Raw genomic sequence first — 14,628 nt, forward strand, 5'->3', positions numbered from 1 at the left:
AGAGTTGAATTGGTACTTCAGATCTGTGTTCACTGGGGAAGACACAAGCAATCTCCCTGATGTAACAGTGGCTGAAGGCCCTGAACTGAAGGGAATTTATATTTGCCAGGAATTGGTGTTGGAGAGACTGTTAGGTCTGAAGGTTGATAAGTCCCCGGGGCCTGATGGTCTACATCCCAGGGTACTGAAGGAGATGGCTCGAGAAATCGTGGAAGCATTGTTGATTATTTTCCAGAGTTCGATAGATTTGGGATCAGTTCCTGCGGATTGGAGGGTGGCTAATGTTGTACCACTTTTTAAGAAACGTGGGAGAAAGAAAGCAGGAAATTATAGCCCAGTTAGTCTGACCTCAGTGGTGGGAAAGATGCTGGAGTCTATTATAAAGGATGAAATTACGACACATCTGACAGGATAGGTCAGAGTCAGCATGGATTTATGAAGGGGAAATCATGCTTGACTAACCTTCTGGAATTTTGAGGATGTAACTCTGAAGATGGACAAGGGAGATCCAGTAGATGTAGTGTACCTGGACTTTCAGAAAGCTTTTGATAAAGTCCTACATAGGAGGTTAGTGAGCAAAATTAGGGCGCATGGTATTGGGGGCAAAGTACTAACTTGGATTGAAAGTTGGTTGGCTGATAGGAAACAAAGACTAGTGATAAACGGCCCCATTTCGGAGTGGCAGGCAGTGACCAGTGGGGTACCGCAGGGATCAGTACAGGGACCGCAGCTTTTTATAATAGATGTTATAATAGAAGATGGTATTGGCAATAACATTAGCAAGTTTGCTGATGATACTAAGCTGGGTGGCAGGGTGAAATGTGATGAGGATGTTAGGAGATTACAGGGTGACCTGGACAGGGTAGGTGGGTGGTCAGATGCATGGCAGATGCAATTTAATGTGGATAAATGTATGGTTATCCACTTTGGTGGCAAGAACAGGAAGGCAGATTACTATCTAAATGGAGTCAATTTAGGTAAAGGGGCAGTATAGAGAGATCTGGTTGTTCTTGTACACCAGCCAATGAAGGTAAGCATGCAGGTACAGCAGGTAGTGAAGGCGGCTAATAGCATGCTGGCCTTCATAAGAGGGATTGAGTACAGAAACAAAGAGGTTCTTCTGCAGCTGTACAGGGCCCTGGTGAGACCATACCTGGAGTACTGTGTGCAGTTCTGGTCTCCAAATTTGAGGAAAGACATTCTGGCTATTGAGGGAGTGCAGCGTAGGTTCACAAGGTCAATTCCTGGAATGGCAGGACTACCTTATGTTGAAAGACTGGAGCGACTGGGCTTGTATACCCTTGAGTTTAAGGCATGAGACCTTCTTCAGGAAGGGCTCATGCCCAAAACATCGATTCTCCTGCTCCTTGGATGCTGCCTGACCTGCTGTGCTTTTCCAGCAACACATTTTCAGCTCTGATCTCCAGCATCTGCAGTCCTCAATTTACCCTTGAGTTTAGAAGACTGAGAGGGGATCTGATTGAGACATAAGATTATTAAAAAATTGGATACTCTGGAGGCAGGAAACATATTTCCGTTGATGGGTGAGTGCCGAACCAGAGGACACAGTTTAAAAATAAGGGGTAGGCCATTTAGGACAGAGATGAGGAGAAACATCTTCACCCAGAGAGTGGTGGCTGTGTGGAATGCTCTGCCCCAGAGGGCAGTGGAGGCCCAGTCTCTGGATTCATTTAAGAAAGAGTTGGATAGAGCTCTCAAGGATAGTGGAATCAAGGGTTATGGAGATAAGGCAGGAACAGGATACTGATTAAGGATGATCAGCCATGATCATATTGAATGGTGGTGCAGGCTCGAAGGGCAGAATGGCCTAATCCTGCACCTATTGTCTATTGTTTCTGCACTGTTGGAAATGTAATCTCATAATTGTTCAAAGTGGCAAAGGGGTAATGTTATAGCGATAGTAACCACAACATGGTATGGTTCAAATTTGTTCTGGACAAAGAAAAAGATGGCCTGCAAAAGATGGCTTGGAGTAGGCTTTTTTTGCAGGGGGGGGGGGTGAAAGAGTGGGAGGGGCAGATTGGAAACAGCTCCTTGTAGCTAAGTCCACAGCAGACTAAAGGTTTTGGGGCATGGGTTTGAGCATTCAAAAAAGTACAGAGAAGACTACAGGACTAGCTTGTACCCTGTAAGGAGTATGTAGGGAACAATAAGTTCAGAGAGCCCTGTATGTTTAGGACAATACAGGACTGGATGAGGAAGAAGGGTATTCAGCAAGTCCAAAGGGAACAATTCAGCTGCAGTCCTACAGGAATACAGCAAGTGCAGGAGGGAACTCAAGAAAGCAATTAGAAGAGCAAAATGATAGGCACAGGAAAGGACTAGCAAATAGGAAAGGAAGAGTAGGGGCTATTAGGGGCCAATCTGTATGAAAACAGAACATTGGAAGGGGTTGAATGAATACTTCTCTTCAGTCTTCACTCTGGACAAGGTGAACATAGATACAAAAAGGGACAGAGGTGCTCACACAGTTTCACAGAAAAAGAATTGGAGACTGACAGGTTTGAAAAATAGACAAATCCCTTGGCCTGGATTAATTGCACCAGAGGTTGCTGTGGGAGGAGAGACAAGAAATTGCAGGGACTATCACAAATTTTTTATTCCTCTCTGGCCACAGGGGAAGAGCCAAAGGACTGGAGGACAGTAAATGTGGTTCCACTTTTTTAAGAGGCTTCTGAAGGTGAACCATAAAATTACAGATTGATGAGCGTCTCATGTAAAGGGTAGGGAAACAATTGGAGAAACTGGAGAGAATTAATACCCACTTGAAAAGGCATGAGTTAATTAGGGATAATCAGCATGGCTTTGTCAAAAGGAGGTCATGCCTAACAAATTTGTTAGAACTTTTCCAAAAACGTGATCAAGTATGGGGATCAGGTAAATTCAGTTGATCTACTTTATATGAATTTTAGCAAAGCTTTTGACACAAGTCCCACATGAGAGACTGAGAAGGTTAAAGCACAAGGAATGGAGAGAAACTTGGTGAGATGGATCAGAAACAAGAATTCTGAACATAAAGGTTTGTGTAAATATCCATTAAATCTTTCTTCATGAGCTCTGCTGATTCAAGTAATAGGACAAAGTGTAATGATAAGATGGCTGTTTGAGTGACTGGAGGCTGGTGTCCAGTGATGTACCAGAAGGAGCAGTAATGGGACCCTTATTGTTTGTTATATACAGAAATGATTAGATGAAAATCTGGGAGAAATGTTAAGCAAATTTAGTGAATGGCAGGGCACTGGGTAGCTTAGAGGAACAGGGCTCTTGGGATAATTAACTCCGAGCATATGACTAGGATAGGTAAGGTATATGGAACACTTGCTTTCATCAGCCATGACAGATATAAGAGAAAGGCGGCAATGTTGGAACATACAAAGCATTGGTTAGGCTACAGCTGTAGTACTGAGTGCAGATCTGGTCATCTCACTACACGAAGAATGTGATAGCCCTGGAAGAGATACAGAGGAGGTTCACCAGGATGTTGTCTGGAATGGAGCAATTGAGCAATAAGGAGACACTGGACAGGCTGGTTTCCTTTAGAGTAGAGAAAACTGAGAGGGTGACAAGATAGAGGCATAAGATTGAGGGATATAGACAGGGTGAAGAGAGACCAGCTGTTCCCCTTAGTTGAGAGAACAATGAAAATATCACAGGAACAGGCTCTACAGCCTTCTACGCCTGCACCAAACCAGATCCTCCGTCTAAACCTGTCGCCTATTTCTAAGGATCTGTATCCCTCTGCTCCCTGCCCATCCAAAATGTATCTAGACAGATATATAAATGATGCATAGTTTTGCGGTAAGGGGCAGGCGATTCAGAGGGGATATGGGGAAAGAGCTGTTTCCCCTCAGCGGGAGATGGGAATTTGGAATGCACGGCAGGCCAGAAAATGTACAACTTAAAAAACAAATTGGATTAGCACTTGAAGTATCAACATTCAAGGATATGGGAGAAGTGCAGGAAATTGGGATTAGTACACTTTTAGTGGTAGTTATTGTTGCTGCAGATGTGATGGGCCAAATGGCCTTTTCTGTGCTGTATGACTCCTCTATGACTACAAATCTTACACCATACTCAGATGGTACACTTCTGGGCCAATAACTCAGCATTTCACAGCCTTGAATCAGCAGAGCTCATGAAGAAAGATTTAATGGATATTTACACAAACTTTTATGTTCAGAATTCTTGTGAACACTAGGATGAATTAAACTGCCAAAAGCATAGTGATTGGGTTGAACAGATTTCACTCGTCTACTTATTTCTCTCCACAGGTGCTGCCAGGCCTGAGCTTTTCCAGCAATTTCTGTTTGTCACTTACCTGCTTGTTAATGGAAGTGCCACTACATAGATGTCAGAAAGGATCACACAATCACATTTAAATCTTCAACCCTTCCCTTGTTCCCAATTTAAGAATCTAAATTTTAGATTTGCACTCATTCTGAAATATTGATAAATTAATAAAAATGCTAGATCCTCCTGTCTAATTGTTGGATATATCAATCCTTTTCATAGAGAGTTTTTAAAACAATTGAGACAAATATTATTGTTCAGCCAATTTGTGTTATCATGGTCACTACCAGAGTGTAAGGAGGCAGTCCCATTTTGTAGAATATTTTTATTTCTGAATTTTGAATCAATTTTCCTTGGGTTGCCTCCAAAATAGTGAAAGAATTAAGAAGGGCCAGGTTCTGCTGTAAATTCTCAACAATTGACTTCACTGATCCTTCAACTACCTGTCACTGAAATCTTGAAGATTTATTTCAATATTTCCAATTCTTTTCTGACTTCTCAACTTGCCATTCTTTGCTTCATAATTAATAAATCAGTGCCTCATTCTTGTTTTAGCTCTCAAATAAACACTGGCCACGCATCCTTTTGTAACATTAGAAAATAACTTGCTATTTAGCGGAATACCTACCTTATTGAGTTTGTTACAATTTGTGTACTGACAGTTCTGCTTAAGTGGATATAACTTGAGGGTAGGTGGAAAATCATATACATGGCTCAGATGTTGCCTCTTAATTGCTTCCTAAGTCTAATTGCTATTCTGGTATGAAGCAACAACATTTATTTTCCTTTTCTCAGTGTAAAGTTTTAACCTTTGTACCATAATGCCTTTGTACTTTAAATAAATTTAATCCCATACCAAGTAATGGGTGTTCATTGCAGTATCCTTAATTTACCCCAACGTTTTCTATGAGGTTTACACCTTGCCCTGTGGTCAGTTAGCTCAGTTGGTTGGATGGCTGGCTTGTGATGCCAACTGCCTGGGTTCAATTTCCACACTGACCGAAGTTACCATGAAGGACTCAATTTCTCAATCGCTTGCCCTGCCTGAAGCATGGTGGCTTTCAGGTTAAACCACCAGATGTCTCTCTATCATGAGCGTGCAGCCCTATGGCTCTCTAGGATGATAGCAACTTTCCACCTTGCCCCACAGAATGAAGTCTGAACAGCTGTCATTGCAGAAACAAATGCCTCAACAGAAGACAAATGGTATTAAGAAATTTGATATCTGTATTCCCCAATACATGCATTTTAATTATCAACGTTTACATACCTGAATGAGAGAACTATAACGCATGCCGAAACAGCAAATATATCGCACATCCCTTCATATGCACCAATCTTCCCAGTGTAAAGATCAAATTGCATTGGAAAAATAAATTTTAATATACTGTACTGGACATGAGCTAAAATCACAACCTCACTGCTGGCACAGGTAAGGGCATAAGGATACAAAGTAAAGCAATCCATACTCGGAAGGCCAGAGAAGTCTTGATATTTTAAAACTCAAAACCTTGTACTGTGTTGTATTCAGTTTTCCACAACAATTTGAATTATTTTCTTCTTTGTAAACATTAGCAATGATAACAGCCTAGCAGCCACTGATAATACATAATGTTCATCATACATTGCAATTAATCTGACATTCAGTACAAGTGTAATTATAGTTGACTGAAGACTTGGCAGACATTATGGATGTATTCTTCATCTGACCTTCAAAGTTAGTGGATGAATAATGTTAAAAATGTTTCATAAAAATGAAAAGTCAAATCAAGTTGAATAGATGAGTACTTTTGCATTAGCTTACTCTTCATCCAAAAGTGCCCTTCCTAGGGTGAGAGGATTGAAACTAAGTATTTTGATGACGAAACAGTTCAAACCAAAAATCACATAATAAAACCAAGCCACTGGATAAGGTCCTTTCTCCAAAAGAGCAGTAAAAGAAACCAGCCCAAAAGTTAAAATGGGCTCTGAGAGCACATTAAAAATACAATACTTCAGTGGACTAGAGAGGACTGCCAAAATGAACTATGTAAAATTCCAAAATCGTATTACCTCTTCAACATTAGAAGCAGTCTTTGCAGAAGTCTCCATAAAAATGAGGCCATGCTCCCTTGCAAAAGCTTCCCCTTCATCTTTCTTCACTTCGCGTCTTGATTCTAAGTCACTGTAAGAAAGAGAGTGTTCACCAACATTTAAAACTGTAAGTGTTCATTTTTCTTAGTTTACTTCTCCTGAAGAAGCCATTTCATGTCACAATGCAATTGCACATTCAGTCCAGATTAAAAAAACACAACATTTGATGCCATTATTCCAAACATTTCACAAAACACTGGTACTTGAATACAAATCCATTAGAAAATGGAGTTTGATGATTTATTAACTCATTTATCTCAGACCAACACCTGCATACTATCACCTCTTCCAAGATCATACAGTAACAATCAAAGTTGAGGTCAGAACAATCTCCGGAAATATAGAATGATTCAAAGGATGGTAGACATTCTTTAAATTAAACAAAAATTGCAAAATTCAAGGAGTCACTAAACTGAGAAAACTTTACCTCCCTCAATGTAATGTAGATCAAAAGACGGTTGCATTTTCATGATATCCTTCCAATTATCAATTTGGACTAGCTCATACTGCAGTTAGTGTATTTTGCCAAGTTCTTTTGTAAAGAGTTCCAAGATATCTTTACATAGTCAATTTCTAGTCACATTCTTAATTTCCACAAACAAAATTAGTTTCATTTTGTTGTAATTCTCTTCCACAGCTACCAAACTCAGGGATACATTTGCAAAGCTATTGTGCAATCATCAAAAGGCAATAAGAACAGCACGAGAACTGAACTATTTTTAAAGACAAAAACAGAACTTGCTAGAAAAGCTCAGTATCTGTGGAGAGAAGTCAGAGTTAATGTTTTGTGTGAAGTGACCCTTGCTCAGAACTAGGTGATCCAAGGACTGAAACATTAACTCCAATTTCTCTCCAGATGCTGCCAGACCCACTGACGTTTTTCAGCCATTTCTCTTTTTGTTTCTGACTTACAGCATCCGCAGTTCCCTCAGGTTTTTATTTACTATTTTTTTTTAAAAAAGTTCACAGCCACAGAATACAGCATGGAGGTAAATTTCATTCAAAACAGAATTTGATAGGAAACCTGAATGGAAACAAAGTAACTAGAGGGAAAGAATAGGGCGGCACGGTGGCACAGTGGTTAGCACTGCTGCCTCACAGCGCCAGAGACCCGGGTTCAATTCCCGCCTCAGGCGACTGACAGTGTGGAGTTTGCACATTCTCCCAGTGTCTGCGTGGGTTTCCTCCGGGTGCTCCGGTTTCCTCCCACAGTCCAAAGATGTGCAGGTCAGGTGAATTGGCCGTGCTAAATTGCCCATAGTGTTAGGTAAGGGGTAAATGTAGGGGTATGGGTGGGTGGCGCTTCGGCGGGTCGGTGTGGACTTGTTGGGCCGAAGGGCCTGTTTCCACACTGTAAGTAATCTAATCTAATCTAAATAGACTGGTACAAGACATAACAGGCCTAAACAGTCTACAGTACTGAAAACATTTGAGGATATTACCCTCACTCTAAGCTTATCATAGACCCGTAGTCAAAAACAGTGTCAACTTTTGCTAGCTAAAATGTTACCTCTTATTTCCAATGAGCATAATGACCATGTTGGAGTTGGAATGCTGGCGAGCATCTTCTAACCAAGTTGTCAAATGATTGAAAGTGTCCCGTCTGTGAAAAAATAGGGAAAACAAGTTTTCATCCTCAATGTTAATTAGTATGCTTTCACATTTAGCATTAACTAAGCCAACTTGCAAATTCATAACTCTTCTTATCCACCTTTTTCTGATCTCCCTTTCAGATACTTTGATGCCAAGCTACAATCCTATTTCTCCAATCATTTGTTTGGATTGCTTCAATGGCTTTCATCCCAACCACAACAGACAACCTACTTGGTCAAAGACAGCGGACACCATTCCTCCTTGATTATTCTACTATAACCTTGATCATTGCCCATGTCCTCCCTTTTGTGTTCCACTCCACACTCAACATATTGTGGTTCTACAATTATCTACTCCAAAGTTAAGACTTCTCCCACAAAATCAGAATGGTCATCTTTCAGATATTCCAAGATTCAATCTTCAGCCCCATCTATGGTGCCTACAGATGTCACATGATCAGTGGAAAGCTGGTCATAAGCATAAGGTTAGCTTCTACATTTTGCACCAAACATACCCTTCTGCCACCATCTTCAATTCAAGACATGCCACATGTCTGGTTACCTTGTTATCAGCAGGTAAATCAACAAGGACCAAATGTGCCCAGTTTACCTCCCACCAGAAATTAACTCAATGAATGGCTGTCTGGAGAAGTTCAACCGAACAAGTCTGCATCATAAAATTAACTTTAGACAAGACATTCCACCACCTTACGACCCAGCTGCCTCGGTATATCAGAGTGCCCTATTTCTAGGCTTAAAAACCTCTGTTGCTTCCTACATCTCTAGTTGAAAACTCCAACACTTACAACTCGCAATTGACAAATTAATCTAACTTTATTGGTGTCCCACACTATTCAATCCTCAACCATGGTGGCTCAGTGGTTAGCCCTGTTACTTCATAGCAGCAGGGACCCGGGTTAGATTCCAGCCTCAGGCAACAGTCTTTGTGGAGTTTGCACGTTCTCCCTGTGTCTGCGTGGGTTTCCTCCTACGCCTATAAATTGCCCAGTGTTCAGGGATGTGTAGTCATGGGTGAAAGTAATAGGGGAATGGAAATGGATCTGGGTGGATACTCTACGGAGGATTGGTGTGGACTTGTTGGGCTGAAGAGCCTGTTTCCACATTGTAGGGATTAGATTAGATTCCCTACAGTATGGAAACAAACCTGTCAATCAAATGCCACACCGACTCTCCATAGAGTAACCCACCCAGATAAATTCCCCTACCCTATATTTATCCCTGACTATTGCACCTAACACAATGGGCAATTAAGCATGACCAGTTCACCTGAACTGCACATCTTTGGACTGTGGGAGGAAACCCACACAGACATGGGGAGAACGTCTGTCTGTATGGAGTTTGCACAGTCACCCAAGGTGGGAATCGAATCCCTGTCCCTGGTGCTGAGAGGCAGCAGTGCTAACCACTGAGCCACCGTGCCGCCCCTATTCTAACTTCATCCACTGGTCCACTATTAAAAGCCACTCTTCCAACATTGTCAGCAACTGAGCCACTGACTGGTGAACTGAATTTCTTTTCCCTACAACCTGCACACCACTGCCCCAACCAATTACTGGGCAATTTTCAGTCAGTCATCTGCCTCTCTTCCAAAAGTATCTTCAAAGCTCACTTTGCTCAATATATCTTTGGATACCTATTTTCCCAGGTCCTTCAGACAAGCCTAACATTCTTGCATCATACTATTTTGCAAGAATAGTTGCCACACCATACGGCAGAGCAGAAGGAAATTAAGCCCCGCTATTCCTGCAGTCAGTACAGATGTTAAAGACTTTGTTTTAAAACTGTAAACTCCCCAGATTAGACCCAGGTTTTATTTTAAAAAACATTATTCATCACAGGAAGGGAGCATCTCTGGCTAGGCCAGGATTTAATGCCAATCCCAGGAGGCAGTCAAGAGTCAACTACATTACTTTGTATCTGGAGTCACATGGAAGCCAGATCAGGTAAAGATGGCAGTTTCCTTCCCTAAGAGGATATGAGTGAACCAGATGGCTTTTCCTATGATTAATAGATTTGTGGTCACCATTCAACTCTCAATTCCAGATTTTTAAATCAAATTCAAATTCCACTATTTGCCATGGCAGGAATTGAATCTGGGTCCCCAGAAGAACCTTACATGGATCTCTGGATGAACAGTCCAATGATAACACCACTAAGCCACTCCCCCAGAGAGAACTAATAAATTATAAATTCTAACAGGTAAACAATTATGAACTGTTGACATATAACTAGTTAAAACTAACTCCTTTATAAACCTCCCCCTACACACAGGCAAAAGAGTTATGGGTGGACAGAATCACTGGGAAGTCAGTTCAATGGTGATTGTCCAGAGTTTGTGGAGATGGCCCTTTGATTTTCAGGACATCTTCCTTTTCCAGATAATTTTGCTTGCAGTAGGCACACAATAGCTGTTTGATATTCATAAATGTCCGACTTATTGATTAAAAGCCACAGCTTACAGCGACTGATCGGGGAAAAACAATCTGGCTTCCTTTGGACTGGAGCTTATTTTTTTCCCTCTAGCAAAAATTTAGTACTCCTGATGGCTGGAGGTCTGATGGCTTTTGGCCAAATATTCATACCCAGAAACTGTGCAGCTATTTGGGAGCCAATCTCCATTGTTAGCGGGCAGAAAACCTGTCAGTCAACAGCTTATGGAATGGTGACCTGTTGGCAGCTACTTGTCTCCGGCCAAACTCACCTTGGACACACACCCCCAATTACAGCCCTTTTGCAGACTTTCCTCCATTGCTTGGGCAAACAACAGTGCAAAACATCACTTACAATGAATGTCAGGTAACTTGCTTTTTAAAAGCGTAGCAACCTTTTTCACAATCTTTGGTTTTTAAAACAGTCCTTTTTCCATTTCAGTCCACAATAAAAAACACAAAAATAAAAAAGGTACAATCTTTACATACTGTATCTTCCTTGCCTCATCTCTCTGCTCCTACATCCCCTGCCAACACAATGAAAAATAAAAGCACAGAAAAACTTCCAATCCAAACAAAACCCCAGGTCCAACTAACCAGCTGAAACACAATCTCTGGGGTCAGCAGTACGCTATTAACAGTACCCAGTCACCTCATTCAACTCCCATGGTTTGGTTGAGATTCACAGAGCTGGTCCTTTTTTACCTACATTTTTACACCCACGAAATTTAAGGGAGACTTGTAAAATTATACATTTGTTATTAAGTTTGCCTTTGTTTATTGAAGCTTGGTGAGTTTCTTTGACCACTATTTAAGATAAAAGTCACAAATTAACCACCTTGGTAATTAAATTTATAATACATAGCTCATGGAAAGGGGAGGCTCAATTTTCAGTGCACATCTCCCATGTCAGGTGACAATAACTTTCTTTGAAGTCAGGGCAGCATTTCACTAAGTATGGCATCAAAGCACCTACAGTCAATGGGAATTGGCAGGGAGGCTCTCTGCTGGTTTAAGGTATACCTATCATAAAAGGATGTTGCTGCAATTGGTGGAAGTCAAAAATCTCAATAGGAGTTCTTTAGAGTAGTCTTTTAAGACCAACCATCTTCAGCTGCTTCATCAATAACCCCCACCATCACAGGATCAGAGGTGGGGTTATTTGCTAATGACTGCATTAAGTACAGCACTATTCACAACGCAGAGATATGGATGCATATGCAGCAAGACCCAAACAATGTCCATGCTGAAACAGACAGGGACCATCTCCAACAAGAGACAGTCTATTGCCACAGCTAAATCCTAGGGTTACCACTGACTAGAAACTGAACAGTCATACTGAGACAGATTACAAAAACAGAATAAACACTAGGAATCGTGCAGCTGATTAACTCACTTTCCAACTCCCCAAAGCCTATTCACCATCTACAAGGTAGAAGTCAGAAGTGTGATGGAATACTCCCCACTTTCCTGGATGGGTGCAGCTCCAACAACTCTCCAGAAGCTTAACACCATTCAGGACAAAGCAGCTCTCTTTGGTACCCAATCCATCAGTATGAATATTCACTCAATAGCATGGAAACTAAGGTTCCTTCAATGGCTCTAACTGTGACCTCTCCAACCTGGAAGGGCAGAGCAGATGGAGTATGGCAATACCGCTATATGCAAGCTCTCCTCCAAGAGGCACACCATTCTGACTTGGAAAGAAACTTGCAGATGGTTCTTTCAGTGTTAGAGAGTCAAAATTCTGGAACTTCTTTCCTAACAGCACTGAATGTCCCAGACCTAAAGGGCTAGTGATTCAATTAGGCGATCAATACCAGGCCAGTCCTAGAGACTTTCACATTTCCTTTAAATGAATATAAATTAAAAAAAAGCCTGATGAATTTACAGATGACTTCACACAAGAGCTTCACCTCGGAATCAGATCAGGAAGACTAAACAAAAAATTCAGTCCTCACTGAAACAGCTTTACAAAAGTACCTTTATCCACAAAACTGGAACACTGGAAATATGAGTGAGAAATTTTCCTGAAAAACTTTCATGTATTTCTTCGTACAAAGTGGGGCTTAAAACACAGGTCTAAGTCAGAGTTAGCAAAAGCAAAATAAAGCTGTCCAAGAGCACACCTAAAATCTGATGCTTCATCATGAACTGCTACAATTGATGAAAAGTATGCAACACATGCCCTCTTCTGCTGGTACCCCATACTGCCTCCAGCACTACCACAAATGGAAAGCTGGGCAATATTTAAAATCATTTTGGAATGCACTCCCTGGGCGGGTAGCTAAGGCATAAACCCTCTCTGTTTGAGAAGGTGCTTGGATGAACACATGAAGTGCCCTAACAGTCAAAATTATGGGCCAAATGCTGGAAAGTGGGGCTAGTATATATTTAAAACAAAGACATATTGCTGGTGAAACCCTGCTTTCTTCCCCTTAGATGCTGCTAAACCTGCTGAATTGCTTCAACAATTTCTGTTTTTGTTTTCGATCTCCAGTATCTACAGATTGTTTTATTCTAGTTTAGATTTCATAGTTTTTGTCAGTGCAGACTCGATGAGCTAAAGAGCCTCTTCTGCACTATGATTTAATGCTTCCAAAAGGTCTTATTCAGATGAGCTGAAAACAGACCTAAAATGTCTTTAGCTCAGTTTTTTTTTTAGGGATGGGGGGGGTGGTGATGCTGCTATGCTGGAAAGCCTCAGGACAGCAAGGGACTAAAAACACTGACATGAGACCAACTAATTCTGCCAACAAGGTAGTGTATGTAAGAGCTTAAGCAAGTCCCAAATACAATGATCTTTCTGAATAATGGGAACTTAAAATGGTATCGTCATGCATTAACAGTGAAATGACTGAAATAACACTGACTGAAGTGAAGTGCTCTAACTGACATCACTAACACCAATTTCACCACATTCAAGTGGCTCACTATTTGAAGCATTTGTTCAACCAACAAATAGGTTGGTTAGGAAACAATAGGGAATGAAGTAAATTTAGATAGAGTTACCAAAGTTATTGTAATTACACTAAACAAAATGCAGGATAACTTTACTGAAGTAAAACTAAGTTACTTTGATTTCACTGAATATTTAACTACACTCTACAGTATACTGTTACTTAGCTAGAACCCATTTTGTTTATGTGACTAATTTTTTTCAAAAAAGCAAGTTTAAAGCCGCCATTGAAAACCAACTGCAGTTATAAGTTACCTCGTAATGTCGTAAACTAGCAAGGCACCAGCAGCTCCTCTGTAGTAAGATCTTGTGATGGAACGGAAAGACTCTTGCCCAGCCTGTTGAAACAAACAAAACACCCACTCTTGTTACATATCCAAGGAACATATGATCAACAGATTACAAACCATGCACTTGTTCACAGGTGAATTTATTAAGTGCGAAGTTCACAACACATTAATCCTTTCTTTTAACCCTCTGACAACATTTAGTTTACCTCGTTGATTTTAACATTTAGTTGTTGCTTAGACAAAATGCATCGCGCAGCTTAAAGCTAGGAACTGGCAATATGCTTTTTCAAGCACTTGCACATTAAAAGGGGCAGAAAACAATGGGTGGACAAGCAGACAAAATGGAATGAAAGTAGCAGAGAGGCCAAACAGACATGGGAAGAGTACTTATAGCAGTTACTATGTGGGAACTAAAACCTTTACAGTAGTAAAAACCAACCAGTCCTAAAAAAGTAAATGCAGAGAGTTTATAGAATGATGCAGAAACCATGATAATGCTACTTCAATTATCCTAATATAAATTAGAATGAAGAGGATAAAGTGTGAAAGAGATTCTGAAGCATAGTCAGGATAAATGCTGATTACAGAAAACTTTCAAATTCAACAAGGAGCAGCAATGTCATTCTGCTGCAACTGAGTCAGCCCTTGGTTAAAACAAAACATCTACAGATGCTGGAGATTAGAAATCTGCCTCAGCTGGAAACAAACGCCTCATCATCCGCCTCGGAACACTTCAACCCCAGGGCATCAATGTGGACTTCACCAGTTTCCTCATTTCCCCTCATCCCAGTTCCAAACTTCCAGCTCAGCACCATCCCCATGACTTGGCCTACCTGCCTATCTTCTTTTCCACCTATCCACTCCCCCCTCCCCCCGAACCTATCACCTTCATC

The 14,628-nt window shown here is 41.0% G+C and overlaps 1 protein-coding gene across 1 annotated transcript in view; it reads right to left on the reverse strand.

Annotated features, from left to right (window-relative positions):
* rab2a (RAB2A, member RAS oncogene family) overlaps positions 1–14,628 on the reverse strand; it is an 86,513-nt gene that overhangs the window by 38,303 nt on the left and 33,582 nt on the right. The window contains exons 4-6 of the mRNA XM_043689313.1: positions 13,701–13,783; positions 7,955–8,047; positions 6,364–6,475 (exon numbers count right to left, since the gene is read on the reverse strand). Coding sequence (XP_043545248.1) covers positions 6,364–6,475; positions 7,955–8,047; positions 13,701–13,783 — 288 coding nt within the window. The remainder of the gene's footprint in view (positions 1–6,363; positions 6,476–7,954; positions 8,048–13,700; positions 13,784–14,628) is intronic.

This window comes from Chiloscyllium plagiosum, chromosome 4 (genome assembly GCF_004010195.1).
Source record: "Chiloscyllium plagiosum isolate BGI_BamShark_2017 chromosome 4, ASM401019v2, whole genome shotgun sequence".
NCBI lineage: Eukaryota > Metazoa > Chordata > Chondrichthyes > Orectolobiformes > Hemiscylliidae > Chiloscyllium > Chiloscyllium plagiosum.